This window comes from Scyliorhinus canicula, chromosome 4, assembly GCF_902713615.1.
Source record: "Scyliorhinus canicula chromosome 4, sScyCan1.1, whole genome shotgun sequence".
Classification (NCBI taxonomy): domain Eukaryota; kingdom Metazoa; phylum Chordata; class Chondrichthyes; order Carcharhiniformes; family Scyliorhinidae; genus Scyliorhinus; species Scyliorhinus canicula.
The window spans coordinates 206862133-206882351 of record NC_052149.1 but is presented as its reverse complement, the minus strand read 5'-3'; the positions used below and the strand labels follow the sequence as shown (position 1 = coordinate 206882351).

General features: G+C 53.5%; 1 protein-coding gene across 1 annotated transcript in view; it reads left to right on the top strand.

Annotated features, from left to right (window-relative positions):
* Positions 1-20219, top strand: part of LOC119965337 (solute carrier family 22 member 5-like) — a 169799-nt gene that overhangs the window by 68131 nt on the left and 81449 nt on the right. The window contains exons 4-5 of the mRNA XM_038795962.1: positions 14280-14451; positions 17919-18045. Of these exons, the coding sequence (XP_038651890.1) occupies positions 14280-14451; positions 17919-18045 (299 nt within the window). The remainder of the gene's footprint in view (positions 1-14279; positions 14452-17918; positions 18046-20219) is intronic.

The window sequence follows — 20219 nt, the reverse complement described above, 5'->3', positions numbered from 1 at the left end:
CCTTTCCCCCATTCCCCCTTTCCCTCTTTCCCCCTTTCCCCCATCCTCCTTCCCCTCATCCCCTTTCCTCCATTCCCCCTTTCCCTCTTTCCTCCATTCCCCCCTTTCCCATTCCCCCTTCCACCATCCCCATCTGCATGTCTCACCATGCATGCTGTATTGTGTATTGCAGGACTAAACATCGACCCACCCATCCCTGCGGATGCCGACCGCCCTCAGGACGTGCTAGGGCACCCACAAGACAGGGACCGACCTGGGCCGTCTGGCATACAACACCCCCACCCAGTGACAGGGCACTTACAAGACAGGGACCGACCTGAGCCATCAGGCATATGATGCCCCCACCCAGTGACAGGGCGCCCACAAGACAAGGACCAACCTGGGCCGTGAGGCATTCGCTGCCCCCATCGAGTGCCAGTGCTGCGATGCCGTCAGGCTACATCCAGTGATGGGGAGGTTAGCCACACCAACAGGCGCCCGTCCTAGTCGACCCAGGACTGACACACAGGACACAACCACCCAAGACACTGACACACAGGACACACCCACCCAGGCCACACCCACCCAGGACACTAAAACACAGGACATAACCACCCAGGACACTGAAACACAGGACATAACCACCCAGGACACTGAAACACAGGACATAACCACCCAGGACACTGAAACACAGGACATAACCACCCAGGACACACCCACCCAGGACACCCACACACACAGGACACACCCACCCAGGACACTGACACACAGGACATAACCACCCAGGACACACCCACCCAGGACACACCCACCCAGGACACCCACACACACAGGACACACCCACCCAGGACACTGACACACAGGACACACCGACCCAGGACACTGAAACACAGGACATAACCACCCAGGACACACCCACCCAGGACACCCACACACACAGTACACACCCACCCAGGACACTGACACACAGGACATAACCACCCAGGACACACCCACCCAGGACACACCGACCCAGGACACCCACACACACAGGACACACCCACCCAGGACACTGACACACAGGACACACCGACCCAGGACACTGACACACAGGAGATAACCACCCAGGGCACACCCACCCAGGACACCCACACGCACAGGACACACCCACCCAGGATGCCCAAAGACAGGTGACAGACGGACAGGTATCACCACCCCAGGGGACCCCGGACTTCGGGTCCGATGAGGACCTCGGCATGACATCTCTGCTTTCTCCTACACCCTCCACCATCGCAGAGACGCTCCCCTCAGTTGGTCACTTTAGCGATGAGGCTTCTGGTACACTCACTGGTGCGCACAACACAGCCCGTCCCGTTACAGAAGGTGGAGTTAGGAGCAGCAGAGGGGCCGGATGGTCGGAGGACAGCCCGGCCCCAGCAACCAGCTGCCGCCCAGACGGTCCCGGGTTCCTGGAGTTACCACACCCATCCATAAACCCGATGCAGTCACGGACCCAAGGACAATCAAAGGGGATGACGGTCGGCTTGCAGCACCTGCAGACGCAGGTGGAGGAGTCCACTTGCATGCAGGAGCAGGGAGTGGTGCCGGTCATGCGTGCCACCCAGGCGAAAACCGCACGGTGGAGGCAATGGTGCGACGGTGTCAGACATGGGTCGAAGTATGCAAGGCCTGGGGCTTTCCATGCAGGCGGTGTCCATGGCCAGGACATGGCTGCCCTCACAGGCAGCCATTAGCCAGAGCCAGCTGCAGATCGCAGCGGCACTTAACGCAGTGGCCCAGCCTCAGCAGGCTATAGCGCAGTCTCAGCAGGCCAGCGCTGAGGGCATCGGCGCCATTGCCCAGGTGCGGGCCGGTGTCGCCCAGACACAGGCAGACATGGCCAACACCCTGAGCTCCATGGCTGCAAACTTGCAGACCCTTGTCGATACCAGGGCGGGCCTCCAGGACTGGCAGCCCCAGGTGCTGGGGGTGCGTTGGGGTTCGCATCTCTGACCCGTGAAGACGCCCGGGGGGGCCACCGGGCACCCTGAGGGAGGAGGAGGTGCTGATGCCCGTGCATCCTGCAGGGGAGGTCCAGGCACACCGCGATACCTCGGAATCCCCCCCTTCCATCCCAGGTGCATCTAGCGGGCAACAGGCAGGACAGGCTGGCAGCACGCTATTCCATTCGTCTGATTTACAGCGTGGCCCATCCAGGCCGGGCTGCCCCAGGAAACGGCTGCCAAAGGGGACCCTAGTCACAGGGCAGGAATCACAGGAGTCTGCCTCCAGTTCTGCTGTACCATCTGGGGAACCACCAAGACGTAGTCATAGGCGCCCCAAGGTCAAAAAATTAGACACTCAGAAAGTTGGCATGCGTCCAGAGCACAGATGAGTTATAGGGGCTAGGGCACGTGTATGAACTGTTTGTCATTAAAATCATTTCCACACCTACAGAAGCTGCCTCTGTGCTCTGTCGAATGCGTGCTGGGGTGGGGTGTTAGGTGAGTGCAAGTGTATTTGTGAGGAGTGATAGTACGTCGAGCTCAGGTGAGTGTGTCCCCCCTCCCTCCCCGCGTCTCCCTCGCCATCCCGCACCTGGGCAGATGACGGGACTGTGCGCTGCAGTGTCCTGGCCGCATGCAGGGACGGTCCAGGTGGAGGGTTTTACTGTGCCCATGAATCAGACATTGTCTAACTGTGTAGAGCCCGCAGCTCATCGCAGAGCAGGTTGTCATCATCCTCCATGCCATGTAATACACCCGCTTCCACTGGGGAGCATGTGAGCCCTGCCCATTGTGCCACAGGTGGATGTGCAATAGAGGGGTGGTATGCATGCGGGTGATGCGGTGGTGCGCGAGGTGAGTGTGGCTGGTGATGGGCGGGGTGAGGGTGGTTGGTGGTGGGTGGGGTGAGGCTGGCTGGTGGTGGGTAGGGTGAGGCTGGCTGGTGGTGGGTGGGGTGAGGGTGGCTGGTGATGAGTGGGGTGAGGGTGGTTGGTAGTGGGTGGGGTGAGGGTGGTTGGTAGTGTGCGGGGTGAGGGTAGCTGGTGATGGGCGGGGTGAGGGTAGTTGGTGGTGGGCGGGGTGAGGGTAGTTGGTGGTGGGCGGGGTGAGGGTAGCTGGTGGTGGGTGGGGTGAGGGTGGCTGGTGGTGGGTGGGGTGAGGGCAGCTGGTGGTGGGTGGGGTGAGGGTGGCTGGTGGTGGGTAGGGTGATGCTGGCTGGTGATGGGTGGGGTGAGGGTAGCTGGTGGTGGGTGGAGTGAGGGTGGCTGGTGGTGGGCGGGTTGAGTGCAGCTGGTGGTGGGCGGGGTGAGTGCAGCTGGTGGTGGGTGGGGTGAGGGTAGCTGGTGATGGGTGGGGTGTGTGTGGTTGGTGGTGGGTGGGATGAGGGTAGGTGGTGATGGGCGGGGTGAGGGTGGCTGGTGGTGGGTGGGGTGAGTGTGGTTGGTGGTGGGTGGGGTGAGGGTAGCTGGTGATGGGTGGGATGTGTGTGGTTGGTGGTGGGTGGGGTGAGGGTAGCTGGTGGTGGGTGGGGTGAGGGTAGCTGGTGATGGGTGGGATGTGTGTGGTTGTTGGTGGGTGGGGTGAGGGTAGCTGGTGGTGGGTGGAGTGAGGGTGGCTGGTGGGGTGAGTGCAGCTGGTGGTGGGCGGGGCGAGGGTGGCTGGTGATGGGCGGGGTGAGGGTAGCTGGTGGTGGGTGGGGTGAGGGTGGCTGGTGGTGGGTGGAGTGAGGGTGGCTGGTGGTGGGTGGGGTGAGGGTAGCTGGTGGTGGGTGGGGTGAGGGTAGGTGGTGATGGGCGGGGTGAGGGTGGCTGGTGGAGGGTGGGGTGAGGGTGGCTGGTGGTGGGTGGAGTGAGGGTGGCTGGTGATGGGCGGGGTGAGGGTAACTGGTGGTGGGTGGGGTGAGGGTGGCTGGTGGTGGGTAGGGTGATGCTGGCTGGTGATGGGTGGGGTGAGGGTAGCTGGTGGTGGGTGGGGTGAGGGTAGCTGGTGGTGGGTGGAGTGAGGGTGGCTGGTGGTGGGTGGGGTAAGGGTAGCTGGTGGTGGGTGGGGTGAGGGTGGCTGGTGGTGGGTAGGGTGATGCTGGCTGGTGATGGGTGGGGTGAGGGTGGCTGGTGATGGGTGGGGTGAGGGTAGCTGGTGGTGGGCGGGGTGAGTGCAGCTGGTGGTGGGCGGTGTGAGGGTGGCTGGTGGTGGGCGGGGTGAGTGCAGCTGGTGGTGGGCGGGGTGAGTGCAGCTGGTGGTGGGTGGGGTGAGGGTAGTTGGTGATGGGTGGGGTGTGTGTGGTTGGTGGTGGGTGGGGTGAGGGTAGCTGGTGGTGGGTGGGGTGAGGGTAGCTGGTGGTGGATGGGGTGAGGGTAGCTGGTGGTGGGTGGGGTGAGGGTAGCTGGTGGTGGGTGGGGTGAGGGTAGCTGGTGGTGGGTGGGGTGAGGGTAGCTGGTGGTGGGTGGGGTGAGTGTGGCTGGTGGTGGGTGGGGTGAGGGTAGCTGGTGGTGGGTGGGGTGAGGGTAGCTGGTGGTGGGTGGGGTGAGGGTAGCTGGTGGTGGGTGGGGTGAGGGTAGCTGGTGGTGGGTGGGGTGAGGGTGGCTGGTGGTGGGTGGGGTGAGGGTAGCTGGTGGTGGGTGGGGTGAGGGTAGCTGGTGATGGGCGGGGTGAGGGTGGCTGGTGATGGGCGGGGTGAGGGTAGGTGGTGGTGGGTGGGGTGAGGGTAGGTGGTGATGGGTGGGGTGAGGGTAGGTGGTGATGGGCGGGGTGAGGGTGGCTGGTGGTGGGTGGGGTGAGTGTGGTTGGTGGTGGGTGGGGTGAGTGTGGTTGGTGGTGGGTGGGGTGAGTGTGGTTGGTGGTGGGTGGGGTCTGTGAACAGGGTGCAGCTGTCAACCCGTCCCGTGCCCGCTGGCCCAGCCGGTGACGGTGGGCAGCCTCCCTTCCCTGTCCAGCCCGTCTGTCCTGTACAATGCCCCCATCCTCCTCATCTGGGAGGCCTGCCCTTCACCGTGTTGCTCCTCACCTTCCCCCTCCTCTGCCTCCTGCACATCGCCCCTCTGCTGGGCAGAATTGTGCAGGACGCAGCAGACCACAACGATGCGGCCGACCCTTTCCAGGCACCTAAAACGCATCTTTCGCAGCCCAAACCACCTCTCGACTACACCCCTGGTCGCTGCATGGGCATCGTTGTAGTGGGTACTCGGCATCAATCTGTGGCCTCCGTATAGGTGTCATCAGCCGTAACAACAACGGGTAACCCTTGTCGGCCAGCAACCAGCCCCTCAGCCGGGGTGGGGGGGGGGGGGGGGGGGGGGGGGCGTCCCTCGAACATGGCGTGGCTGGGGGCGTCCCTCAAACATGGCGGGGATGAAAGATTGTGCCAATATGAACGGGTCATGCACACTTCCCGGGTTGCGGGTGCAGACATGCAGGATCTTCATGCGGTGGTCACAGACCACCTGGATGTTCATGGAGTAGGACCCCTTCATGTTCATGAACACGTCATTATTATCCGCTAGTGGCCACATGGAGACATTCACCCCATCGATTGCACCATGGACCATGAGGATCCTGGCCACGGCGGCAAAGCCCGCTGCCCAGGCATCCTGGTGAGGACAGTCCACAGGGAACTGAATATAGTGGTCCGAGATGTCATACGAGGCGTCCGTCACTGCACCGATGATTGTGAGATGCCGGACAGGTGCCCACTTGCCGACTGGAAGGACCCCGTCGCGTAGAGGTTCTGGGCCATCGTCACCTTGACGTCCACAGGTAGAGGGTGTCCTCCCTCAGTCCCACACGGTGCCAGGTGTGCCATCAGGTGGCAGATATGGGCAACGGTTTCCCAGCTCATCCTGAGCCTCCTCCTACATGTCCGGTCCGTGAGGTCCTAGTATGACGAGCCAGTGCCGGGTACACACGGGCCCTCATTGGGCGTCTCCATTGCCGCAGCACCGCCATCACCTCCTCCTCCTCGTCCAGCCGGGCAGGCGGCTTTCCAGCCTGGGCGGCTGCCATTTGCCCCTCTGCGGCACGCTCCTCTGGGGCAGCCTCCGCCGCCTCCCTGGCACTTCCTGCTCCAACTCCCAAAGGCAACATGTAGAAGAGCAGCTCTCGCCACGGCGGCCAACATCACTGGGTGGTGCCCAAAAATAACGGTCTGCAGGGGTTGGGGGTAGTATGTCATCATTGCCCATACCTCCTTCCGCAGCCAGATGACATGGCTGCATGGTCACCACTGTTGCCAGCTGTCACCTAGCCAGACAAATCCCCACCCCCAGCCCCGGCACTCCAATCCCTGGCACCTCCTATCCCCTCACCGGCACCCCCATCCCTGGCACTTCCATCCCTGGCACTCCCGTCCCCGACACACCCGTTCCACAGCACCCCTATCCTCGGCACCCCCGAGCCGCGGCACCCCCATCCCCGTCACTCCCATCCCCGTCACTCCCATCCCCGGCACCCCCATCCCCGGCACCCCCATCCCCGGCACCCCCATCCCCGGCACCCCCGAGCCACGGCACCCCCATCCCCGTCACTCCCATCCCCATCACTCCCATCCCCGGCAACCCCATTCCCGGCACCCCCGAGCCACGGCACCCCCATCCCCGTAACTCCCATCCCCATCACTCCCATCCCCGGCAACCCCATTCCCGGCACCCCCGAGCCACGGCACCCCCATCCCCGTAACTCCCATCCCCATCACTCCCATCCCCGGCAACCCCATTCCCGGCACCCCCATCCCCGGCACCCCCGAGCCACGGCACCCCCATCTGCCGCACCCCCGAGCCACGGCACCCACATCCCCGGCACCCCCATCCCCGGCACCCCCGAGCCACGGCACCCCCATCCCAGCACCCCCATCCCCGGCACTCCCATCCCCGGCACTCCCATCCCCGTCACTCCCATCCCTGGCACTCCCATCCCTGGCACTCCCAGCCCCGGCACTCCCATCCCCGTCACTCCCATCCCCGGCACTACCATCCCCGTCACTCCCATCCACGGCACTCCCATCCCCGGCACTCCCATCCCCGGCACTCCCATCCCCGGCACTCCCATCCCCGGCACTCCCATCCCCGGCACGCCCATCCCCGGCACTCCCATCCCCGGCAGCACTCCCATCCCCGGCACTCCCATCCACGGCACTCCCATCCCCGGCACTCCCATCCCCGGCACGCCCATCCCCGGCACTCCCATCCCCGGCAGCTCTCCCATCCCCGGCACCCCCGATCCTCTCCCCAGCACTCCCCTCCCCGGCACTCCGATCCCCTCCCCGGCACTCCCCTCCCCGGCACTCCGATCCCTGGCACTCCGATCCCCGGCACTGCGATCTCCGGCACTCTGATCCCTGGCACCGCCGATCCCATCCTCGGCACTCCCTTCCCCGGCACCCCCGATCCCCTCCCTGGCACTCCTCTCCCCGGCACTCCGATCCCTGGCACTCCGATCCCCGGCACTGCGATCTCCAGCACTCTGATCCCTGGCACCGCCGATCCCATCCCTGGCACTCCCCTCCCCGACACCCCTGACCCCCTCCCCGGCACACCCCTCCTCGGCACTCCAATCCCCGGCACCACCGATCCCCTACCCGGCATTCCAATCCTCGGCACCCCGACACCCCCGATCCCGTCCCCACCCGAACCCCAAGCCTCTCCCCCACGTCCCCACCTCCGGCACCGGCCCTGATCACCGGCACGCACCCCCGGCCCTGGAGAACATCCTCCACCGGCACCCGAAACCCCCCCGCCCCCAGCCTTGGCCATGCCGTCTCTTCTCCGGCGACCGCTCTATGCTTATCCCTATCTCCTAGCTCGCTGGCGTCAGCCAGCACGACTGGTTGACGCCATTGAAAACCTACTTTGATTTACGCCAGCGTGACCTGTGGTCACGTCAGCGGGACTTCGGCCCATTCGGGCCGGAGTCTTGCAGCAGCCCCGGGGACCATCGTGTAGCGCCGATTCTCGCCATTCTGTGAAGCGAGCAGCGCGATTCCCGTCCACGGGCTGGGCCGGATATACGGCAGCCGACGTCAGACTGGCGCTGCTCCTCCCCGGGGTTTTCCTGACCCGGTTGGGGGGGGGGGGATGTCGGAGAATCCCACCCAAAGTTTCAGTGAGACTGGCTGCTTCATACTGTGAAAAATGTCTGGGTGGGTTGTTGATAAATGTATGGAGTCTGCTTTTGTTGCATCTGTCATTTACTTTGCAGTGTGGTATGTCTGACCACAGATCACCTGTTCATTCTCACATACCTCAGGCTACTGAATATTAGAATATAAGGTAGGTATTGGAAATTGTTTTCTTCTGATAAAGATATTGCTGGAGTTAAGGAACAGGGAATATTTGAATCATTTTCTTGGATTTGGATTGAGATCTTTCCAAACATATTGTCTGATAATGTAGTTCACTTTTCTTGTTTTAAGGTATATTTTATTCTTTGTAATAAATGTTCGTCAGCAGACGCCTATGAATTTATTCAGTAACATATTTTCACAATTTAAAATATAGTGAGGATAGATCAAGGAGGTTTCAATCTGGCGTCTGACTTGTCCAGGACTAACAACATATGGGATCATAACAATAGGAGCAGGGACAAAAGCAGACCATGTCACCACTTAAGATTGTGTTGCCATTAAGTTTTATAAGAGACTCAAGCACCCTCAAGAACCCTGTGAAACATCAACTATGGACCAAACAGAAGAGTAATGGAGTTTAACAATAAGGACCACTTCTTACAAAGAAAATGGGAACAGCTTCCCTTTTTTATTTGTTTTATGAAATGTGGGCATTGCTGGCTAGGCCAGCATTTATTGACCATCCCTAGTTGCTCTTCAGTGGGTGGTGGTGAGCTGCTTTCTTGACCCGATCAAGTTTCTGAACTATAGTCCGACCCAAGTCCTGCAGTGATGCAAGGGAGGCAATTCCAGGGTTCTGACCCAGCGACAGTGAAGGAATGGCAATATATTTCCAAGTCAGGCTGGTGAGTGACTTGGAGGCAAAGGTCCAGTTGGTGGTATTTCCAGGTCTTTGCTGCCCTTATTTCATAGAATTTACAGTGCAGAAGGAGGCCATTCAGCCCATCGAGTCTGCACCGGCACTTACAAAGATCACCCTACTGAAGCCCACATATCTACCCTACCCCGTAACCCAGCAACCCCCACTTAACCTTTTAGGACACTAAGGACAATTTATCATGGCCAATCCACCTAACCCGCACATCTTTGGACTGTGGGAGGAAACCGGAGCACCCGGAGGAAACCCACACAGACACGGGGAAAACGTGCAGACTCCACACAGACAGTGACCCAGCTGGGAATCGAACCTGTGACCCTGGAGCTGTGAAACAATTGTGCTAACCACTATCCTACCGTGCTGCTCTTGTCCTTATGGACGGTAATGGTCATGGATTTAGAAGGTGCTGCCTCAGGTATCTTGGTGAATTCCTGCAGTGCACCTTGTAAATGGTGCACATGGCTGCCACTGTTAGTTGGCGGTGGAGGGATTGAATTTTTGTGCGAAGTATAGCAGTCAAGCAGCCTGCTTTGTCCTGGATGGTGTTGAGCTTCTTAAGTACTAGTGGAGATTTCAGCCAAGAGCCGAGTTATCCCGAAGATCTTGAAGGTTCTGTACATACGTGGACTCAGAGCAGACTGAATATGCACAATTTAAGTATATTCAGCTAAAAAATGGAAAAATTGTGTGAAGACCTGGGTCATGAGACTGGGAGCGGATACTGCAGACAGGTGTCCCAGGCAGGGAACAGGGAGAGCCCCAAAGAGAGATGTATTCCAGACAGGGTACAAAGACTGGGAAAGGAGAGGTGCAAGTTAAGTTAAGAAGGAAGTTGAGCATAGCAAGAAGAAACAAGCTGACATTTAAGTTTAGTGGGCTCAGGAGAAGCCTTGGCAATTGAAGAGGGCCCAGGAGAAACTACAGTGATCAAAAAAGCTTGGTCAAAGAGATAGATTTTATGATGTGTCCAGCAGGAAGAAACCGAAGCAGAGAGGCTCAAGGAAAAAATTTGGAACTTGACAGCTGAAAGTATGCCCACCATGAGTGGAGCAGTTAAAATCGGGGATGCTCACAAGGTCAGAATTAGAGTAACAGGGAAGTATCGGAGGTTATGAGGCTGGAGGAAGTTTATGAGGGAGAAATACAGAAGGGGAAGGCAATGGATGGACCTGAGAATAAGGATGAGAATTTTAAAATCAAAGCCTACTTTGACAAAGAGCCGGTTTGGCACAACAAGCACTGGTCAATGTGTGAACAGGATTTAGCGAAAATAAAGTCAGAGGAAAAATATTTTAGGATGACCTCAAGATTTAGGAGGGTGGAATGTGGGAGAGGAGTCAGGAGTGTATTGAATGGTTAAATCTAACAATGAGACATTGGGGAAGGTTTGCAATGTTATTTCTTATTATTTGTGAACTTATGTTGTGAAGGTTAAAATTGGTGGTCTTAGCGATAGTGCAGATATGTATTTGAAAACTCATTTTGATGTCAAATATTACACCAAAAAGTCTGTTTTAGCCACAGGGAAAAAGTCGAAGTGGACAACTAGGATAGAGGGTTTGTGTTGGGACCCAAACAGAATAGTTTTGGCTGTCCCAAAGATTAATTGGAGAAGATTTCTGCTTATCCAGTACTATATATCAGACAAGCAGTCCAATAATTTAGCGACTGTGGAGGAGTTGGAAGAGGTCATGGTGATGTAGAGTTAGAAGTCATCTGTATACCTGTGAGAACTTAATGCTGTAATTTTTGATGATGCCACAGTATGTAAATGATAAATTAGATACAGCCATGGATAGATCCTTGGAGGACCCCAAAGGTAACTCTGCAGGAACAGGTAGAGAAGTTATTTCAGTTGATTCTCCATCTATGGTTAGGATAGAGAAGATTGGAAACAGGCAAGCGCTGCCCCGCTGTGATGAATGGAATCAGTATAACTGCTGTAACTGTACCTTGCCTTGAATACATTGGCCATTTAAGACCGGGCTTGGAACCCTGGGGGACTCTGCCTCTGGCTCCGCCCCCAGAAAACTGTATATAAGGTGATGCTTAATGGGCAGCATGCTATGAGCACACTTCTCGGCAGCTGTCCGGTTCTCTGGTAATTAAAGCCTTTGAATTACCAATCTTCTCTCCTGTGTCGTAATTGAGGGTATCTCAATTTAATTACCAGACACATCAAGATGGACAGCGCTCAAAAGCCAGAGAAACTCAACCTAGACGCTCGGTCGACGGAGGCCCCAGAAATATTTAAATATTGACTCCCGTGTTTTGAGGCCTATCTAATTTCTTCAGAGACTGAAGTCGACGGCGCTTGCAAGCTGAGCTTGCTACATGCCCGGGTGGGCCACTGACTCTCCTCCGTGATCGAGAACGCTACGACATACGAAACTGCGGTCGATATACTAAAGAAACGCTTCGTAAAGCCGATTAACGAGGTACCGCCAGACATTTACTCTCGACCTGGCGCCAGCACTCCGTGGAAACTCTAAACGAATACGTGGGGAGACTCACTGCGCTCGCTAGGAACTGTAATCATAAAGAAGTCACGGCAGATGTCCACATGAACTTAGATATTCGTGATGCTTTCGTGTCTGGCATCAGGTCCTCGTACATCCGGCAGCAGCTCCTAGAAGACGGGGCAAAGGACCTCCAAGGCACGGTAACGCTCGCCTCTTCTCTAGAAACGGCCCACCGTAACCTCCGTTCATACTCCGCGGACCTTGCGAACCTCTCTCGACCCCCTCCAGACTCGGCCACGCTACAGGGCTGCGCTGCGCGGCGATCCTCTCACTCCGGGGGCTCCCCATGCTATTTCTGTGGGCAAGGCCAGCACTCACGTCAACGTTGCCCGGCCCGCTCCGCGATCTGCAACGACTGCGGGAAGAAGGGGCACTTCGCAAAAGTCTGCCTGGCTGAGCCCAAAGCCCGCAAAGAAAAGTCTCACCAGGCCCAGAAATCAAGCTTGCGGCCTCACAGGCCCCGCAACGCGGCTGCGCGGTGGCCGGACACGGTCACTTCCGACGCTGCATCGATCTCGTGCGAGTCATGGGGGTGGCCATCTTGGCGGCGGCCATCTTCGAATCCCGACACATGCGACCGATGGCGGCGGCCACTTTGTGACTCTCGGCGGCCATTTTGTGAGTCCGACTCAACCGAGGACTCTGACTACCCGCAACTAGGAGCGATCACGCTCCATCAATCGCGGCCAAAGCACCTCAATGATGCGGGTACAAATGCGGGAACTCAATGATGCGGGTACAAATCAATGGCCACGACACTCCCTGCCTATTCGACTCCAGGAGCACGGAGAGTTTTATTCATCCGGACATGGATGTTGCCTGGTATGGAGGGAAAATCTTATGAGGAAAGGCTGATGGACTTGAGGTTGTTTTCGTTAGAGAGAAGAAGGTTAAGAGGTGACTTAATAGAGGCATACAAAATGATCAGAGGGTTAGATAGGGTGGACAGCGAGAGCCTTCTCCCGCGGATGGAGGTGGCTAGCACGAGGGGACATAGCCTTAAATTGAGGGGTAATAGATATAGGACAGAGGTCAGAGGTGGGTTTTTTACGCAAAGAGTGGTGAGGCCGTGGAATGCCCTACCTGCAACAGTAGTGAACATGCCAACATTGAGGGCATTTAAAAATTTATTGGATAAGCATATGGATGATAAGGGCATAGTGTAGGTTAGATGGCCTTTAGATTTTTTCCATGTCGGTGCAACATCGAGGGCCGAAGGGCCTGTACTGCGCTGTATCGTTCTATGTTCTATGTTCTATGGTAAGGCGCTGCTCCCTGCGCACCCACCCCTCCTCCCAAACTATCGCCCTCGCTTCGGGGTCCCATTCGGCCCAAATCACGGGGTATTGTGTCGCGGACCTCGCGCTTCAAGGCGCTGAATACACCCACTTTAAACTCTACATCCTCCCTCACCTCTGCGCCCCCCCGCTGCTGCTCGGTCTGGACTTTCAGCGCAGCCACCGGAGCCTGACACTGAAGTTCGGCGGACCCCTGCCCCCACTCAAGTGGATAGAGCTGTGAAGAAGGCCTATGGTGTGCTAGCGTTCATTAGCAGAGGGATTGAATTTAAGAGCCGTGAGGTGATGATGCAGCTGTACAAAACCTTGGTCAGGCCACATTTGGAGTACTGTGTGCAGTTCTGGTCACCTCATTTTAGGAAGGATGTGGAAGCTTTGGAAAAGGTGCAAAGGAGATTTACCAGGATGTTGCCTGGAATGGAGAGAAGGTCATACGAGGAAAGGTTGAGGGTGCTAGGCCTTTTCTCATTAGAACGGAGAAGGATGAGGGGCGACTTGATAGAGGTTTATAAGATGATCAGGGGAATAGATAGAGTAGACAGTCAGAGACTTTTTCCCCGGGTGGAACACACCATTACAAGGGGACATAAATTTAAGATAAATGGTGGAAGATATAGAGGGGATGTCAGAGGTAGGTTCTTTACCCAGAGAGTAGTGGGGGCATGGAATGCACTGCCTGTGGTAGTAGTTGAGTCGGAAAATTTATGGACCTTCAAGCGGCTATTGGATAGGTACTTGGATTAGGGTAGAATAAGGGAGTGTAGGTTAACTTCTTAAGGGCAGCACGGTAGCATTGTGGATAGCACAATTGCTTCACAGCTCCAGGGTCCCAAGTTCGATTTCGACTTGGGTCACTGTCTGTGTGGAGTCTGCACATCCTCCCCGTGACTGCGTGGGTTTCCTCCGGGTACTCCGGTTTCCTCCCACAGTCCAAAGATGTGCAGGTTGGGTGGATTGGCCATGAAAAATTGTCCAAAATTCTATGATTAACCTAGGACAAAAGTTTGGCGCAACATCGTGGGCCGAAGGGCCTGTTCTGTGCTGTATTTCTCTATCTCTATCTATCTCTATCACATACAGTGGTTCCCCTTTATCTATTCCGCTCGTAACATTCTCAAAAAAAACTCCAGAGGTTTATCAAACTTGATTTCCTTTCTATAAATCCTCTGCCCAATCTCTCCATTATTTTCTTAGTTTCCAATCATCACAGTTTTTGCTACTAATGACAGGCTAAGAGGTCTGAAGTTTCCTGTATTGTCCTTTTTCAAAACTTGGATGACATTTTCAACTTTCCAATCTTCAGACACTGTTTCAGAATCTATAGTGTTTTACAAGATGATTTGCAATCTCAACAATTTTTCAATGCCTTGGAATGTAGATCATCAGGTCTGGGGATTTAATCAACTTATAATTCCATTCAATTTTCCAGCACTTCTTTTTTATGAATACTGGTTTCTTTCAGATCTTCTTTCTGACTCGTCCTTCCCTATTCTCTTCTTGCAGGATCAGAACTCCTTGGGACATCCATTCGAATTGTATTCTCGACATTGGGAACTTGCATTTCCTTTGCAATCGGCTATATGGCCCTGCCTTTAGTTGCATACTTCATACGAAGCTGGCAGATGTTGCTTTTATTCTTGTCTCTCGCTGGGCTCCTGTACATTCCCTTGTGGTGGTAGGTAAGAATTAACAAATGTCATTTTTAGGTAAGAACCTTTATTGCCGTTAGCGTCTGCCATTGATTCCAGAAGGAAATGAGTGTCCTTCTTTGGTGAGGGTAAGGATAAGGATCAATATTGACAGTTTATTAAAGAGGTGTGGTGACGTCTGCTTGACAGTGATGGGAGACCCGATGTTCAGTGTGGGTAATTGAGGAAGTAACATTGGAATCAATCGCAAGCTGATTTCAATACCCACCCAATTTTACCAGATCCCAATGGGTTTAAAATCTAATGGGCTCTTCAATGGGCAGGTGATGTGCCCTGTCAGAAAAACATTCTAACAGCATGATTCTGAGGTAGACGGACATCTGTCAAAGATCTGCTGAAACAGACTTCAGTTGTGATAATCACACCTCAGAACTTCAACAAGCAGAAAATTTGCTCTTTAAATCCTATAAAACAATGCAAGTGGCCTATTATAAAAGTCTATCTATCAGAAAACTGGAAATTAAACAAAGGAGATGCAGCAAGTATGATTCACTGAGCCAAAATGATAGCTGGGAATTTTAAACCATTTCTGCCATTAAATAGACATGTTTAATCTTCTATAACAGTTCCATGTTTCCACACCAACCCCACATCCCTTGATATCTTTAGCATCCAAAAATCTGTCAATCTGTCTTGACCATTTTCAATGGCTGACTATCCACAACCCTCTGGGGTTGAGAAATTGAAAGATTCAAAACTCTTTAATTCAGGAGAAATATCTTTACTCAGTGAAACAAAAGCTTTGATCCTTATTCTCAGACAGTGACCATTAGTCCTAGACTGGGAAAGTATCCTCTCAGTATTTAGTCTGTCAAGTCACTGAAAATTTTACACGTGTCAGTGGCATCACTTCTCATTCCTCTAAATTCCAGAGAATTTCTCCTCATAGGATAATCCCCTCATCCCAAAAATCAACCCACTGAGTCTTCTTTCCACACCCTCCCAGACAAATATATCCTTCCATCTGCATGGACATCAAAACTGCGCTTATATTGAGACACCAAGGCTTTATATTTTGTAAATTGTATTTTTTAAGCATATTAAATATAACATGCACTTATGGAACCATACTCAAAAATGAGACACTACTTTGAGAGGGGACATGAAATTGAACGGCAATCTATTAATTAATTTAATCAGGAAAAGTAAGGAGATGGCAGATGTTTAGCATAGCACGAAAAGTTAATTTGAACTACAATGCAGTACCCACAAGTACAAACTCCTTATTCATTGAGAAGTGCAATACTTGCTGCGGATTGATCAGTTCCTTAGGATCATGGTGATGAATGTATTTGGTGAGTGATGTCATTTTTAACACTGCACCATAGATATAGATATAGAACATACAGTGCAGAAGTAGGCCATTCGGCCCATCAAGTCTCCATCGACCTACTCAAGCCCTATAACTTCCACCCTATCCCCGTTACCCAGTAACCCCTCCTAACCTTTTTTGGTCTCTAAAGGCAATTTATCATGGCCAATCCACCTAACCCGCACGTCTTTGGACTGTGGGAGGAAACCGGCCAATCCTGGTGTCTGCATTTATCTGACTGAATCTCAGGGTTTAGGTTTTCCGAAAGCCACACCTCCTATTTCACCTCACAAAATTCAAGTGAATCCATTGCAGCCCGAGTCCTTTCACACACTTGCCAAGATTCACTGGACCCCTCTGTCCCACACCACATCAAGGTTAAGGTCAGATCAAGTTACTGAATATTCTTCAACTTTTTTGTCCCATACTCACCCTCCACTTCTCTGAATCTAAATTAATGCCTTTCTTCAAAATCGTAACTCAAAATTTGAGTTATTGCTCAAGGTTTTGGAATTTATCCCCAAACCCCTTGGCCTTACTGCAGGTTTTCCTCCTGTCCAAAACTTGTTAAAATGTCACTTCTCATGTGGACCTTTGGTCTTTCTTGCTTTCCACCTCCCCCCCCCCCCCCCCTTCCCACACACATGCCACTTGCTGTCGTACTGTCCACAACTCCAGCACCCCTCCATAATCCCCCCACTCCTCCACCCTCCTGCAGCTCCCCTTCCCCCCCATGTGCCATGATCTATTATTCAAGCTGTACAAGTGTGCAGCAACCCAAAATTCCTCATACAAACCATGCAAAGTTTCCCTTTTAAGTTATTCTGGATGTGCGGCTGTGAAAGAAAATTAAAAGGAACCACTTAAACTATTAGTACACTCCATAAAATAATTAAAGAGGAATATTGATTAACATGGAATATATGTGGTATCAGTCCCCACTGATAAAATGTCAGCGTCGGTGGGAAGAGGCTTTAAATTGGCTACTTAAGTGGTTCAATTTGGCCAAGAGCAGGATGTTCAATGCCTTCCCAAATCAATTTTCCAGCCTTCTTTTTTCCGTGTCAATCTCGAAGACCCTGGTGCGATTTAACAGGAAAAAAAAACGAGTCCCATTTTGGGTGCATTTAGCAGGGTGATTCACAACCCCACTATCAAATGGGACTCTGATATTTTTACCTCGACAAGGAATGCCCCACCGAGGCATCACTTACCTTCATTTCCTCCTCAGCTCGTCAGTGCAGGAAGAGGTCGGTGCACCACTTCTAAATGCCACCCCGATCTCTCTGATTTCTGCACTCTACACTGTGGTCTTTGGACCCACTCAATGCTCCAACTTTTCTGTTAGAGGGTCCTTGAGCTCCCATCGACCCACCTGATAAGGGCAGGACACCCCTGGGCTGGCTCACTGGCATCGCCAACCTGGTACCTTGGCACTTCCAGCATGGCACACTGGTAATGCCCCTGCCAAGCAGTGCCAATGTGCCAGACTGACAATGTGAATGTGCCCATGAGTGCCAGGGTACCACCCTGCCCAAAGTCTGACCAGCAGGAAACATCCAATTGCCTGGGAGACCTCTCGAGGTGCCATTACAGCTGGTCCACATTTGTATGGACCAGTGCTAAACGGCGAATTGGCGAGGCCTCCCAAGCTGTGCGCTCGTTCCTGGGTCTTGGGAAAATCTTGCGTCGACACACTTAAGTGAGTCTAACTGCTTAAGTATTCAGATCTGGATCCCGCCCAGTGAGGGCGGGATCCAGATCTCGTTAGACTGCAGGAGGCGTCCCAAGTATCGCAAATCTCATGAGAGGTCTCCCGTGTGATTTAACAACCTCGTCACGTTCCGAGTCAGACACAACGAGGTCAATGGATCGGGCTCAGAGAAATTCTGCAAGATGTTTTCCCCAGGAATTTGTTTTTAAATCTGTGAACTGGATCTTCATTCCCACATGGATTATTCCATCGTGTCTGAGCAGAGCATGATGAGGAAAATCAATCAGGTACGAATAGGTGAGCAGCTATGTACGAGCAGCAGATACCTGGGAACCCCCCAGTTAAATATAAAAAACTTTGTATGAGTTTCGTACTCTTTATTTAAAAGAAAATAATTATAATTCCAGGTTTATTCCTGAATCTCCACGTTGGCTGTTGATAAATGGAAGGGTACAGGAGGCTGAAGCAATACTCTGCCAAATTGCAAAGAAAAATGGCGTTACTCCACCAGAAGTGTTTTTCAATGATCTTGAGGTATTGACATATGGAATTGCAACTTTTTCCTGTTTGCTCATTCGGCCATTTAATACAGACCTACCCTTTTATTGTCAATTTATCTCATACCACTCTGTTGTGAAGGCATTGACTCTGCCTACGTTACAGTTCCATGCGGGTCAGCCATTTCCCCTTTCCAAGTGATTATTCTTTTTCATGTATGAGTGTGCTATCAGGTTATTTGACTGTCAAGGATCTCTCGACCAAGCCTAATCCTGTCTTCTAGCAAAAGCAAATAGACAGAGTTGGCACACAGCAATTATGCAAAGAATCCTTAGGTTCTTAGGACAACCCTTAGGCCACCAAATACACAAACGAGAGACCAAATTGATTTCTATGGTTCATTAACATTTACCATCCTTTTCCTCACGGTGGTCAATTGTTTTGTCCCAACTATCACTAATTAGCAAAGTCCCTGGGACTGAACTTCATATATTAAATTGGATCAAATTGTTGAACCAGTGGACAGTCTTGAATAAAATATTAAATTTACAGATGAGGTAATTTTTGCACTTTTCCATCTGTTTATAAAGACAAAGTTAGAGTGCCCCAGAAATGATGGTCAGATTATTCTTTGTATATGCTTCCATCCCACTTTAATTCTCGCCATTTTCTAGTGATGCTATACACAGTATCCATTATATTAGTGAATTATACACCATGAAGAGAATGGAAACAAGTTTTGTTATTTGTGATAGTGAAGAAATAGGACTGTCCAGTCGATGGTGAACTTCATTAACCAACCAGTGCCATTTGTTCAAGATATAACTGACTGTATATTGAAAATGACTCGCTTGGAGAAGTCTGGTTGGAATTTGTCAGATGCTGCACATAACCAAACTGTTCAGAGATTACATCTGTTATTCAACACTCCCTATTCAGAAATGTTTCCACCAATAAAATTGTTTTCCATTACAGTAAGCAAATCACCAAGTTCAGGGGGAACACAGAAAGTTCCTGAGAACAAGGGAATGTAAAAGGCGGTATTCTCCGCTCCCGATAGAAATCGGGATGGCCGTCGGTGCAACCGTCACCTTGACGGCAACCGGGATCGCGTGTCCTCCTCCCGTTCCACGTGGGGCGAGGTGCACCACGAGGTGGCAGATATGTGTCACCGCCTCCCTGCTCAACCGGAGTCTCCTCCTGCAGGTGATGTCCGGCATTGTCTGGAAAGAGACCCGGACACGGTACACCCTAGGCTTCGGCCGTCGCCTCTGGCGCCCTGGCTGCACCCTTACTCTCTCCTCCTCCTCCTCCTCCTCCTCCTCCTCCTCCTCCTCCTCCTCCACCCCATGCTGCTCGACGATGGCCAAGTCCATGGCCATTCCCTCAGCTCCTGCAGCTGGCCCCGCGGCTACTATGGGATGTGGCTGTGGACGCTGCTCGATCTCCAACTGCAGTGCATCGGCCCCGACCACTGCGCTGAACATAGCCGTTCTGTTCGCATACATTTTGCTAACCTACAGATGGGTGGTGGGGGCAGAGACATGACATCAATGCTTCACAGCTCCAGGGTCCCAGGTTCGATTCCCGGCTGGGTCACTGTCTGTGTGGAGTCTGCACGTCCTCCCTGTGTGTGCGTGGGTTTCCTCCGGGTGCTCCGGTTTCCTCCCACAGTCCAAAGATGTGCGGGTTAGGTGGATTGGCCATGCTAAATTGCCCGTAGTGTAAGGTTAAGGGGGGGATTGTTGGGTTACGGGTATACGGGTTACGTGGGTTTAAGTAGGGTGATCATTGCTCGGCACAACATCGAGGGCAGAAGGGCCTGTTCTGTGCTGTACTGTTCTATGTTCTATGTTCTATGTTAGATGGAGGTTTTTCGACAGCTCGGCAGCCGCCTGCCACGGGACACCTGTGCGTCCCGGTGGCCTGGTTGCACTGCTGACACGCGGCCAGCTTAACCCCTGGTCACTTTCTGCATCCAACGGGCAGTTAACTACGTCCTCCTCACCAGTGCGTCAGTGTCCTGTGGCCGTAAGCCACAGGGCAACCAGCGGCCGTGTCCTCGTGCCCGTCATGCCATGGAAGGGCGGCTGACATTTTGTAACCGGGGGTGGACGAGTCACTCCCTCCCTCCCTCTCACTCTCTCCCTCTCCCTCCCTCACTCTCTCCCTCCCTCCCGCCCTCCCCCTTCTCCTTCTCCCCCCCACCT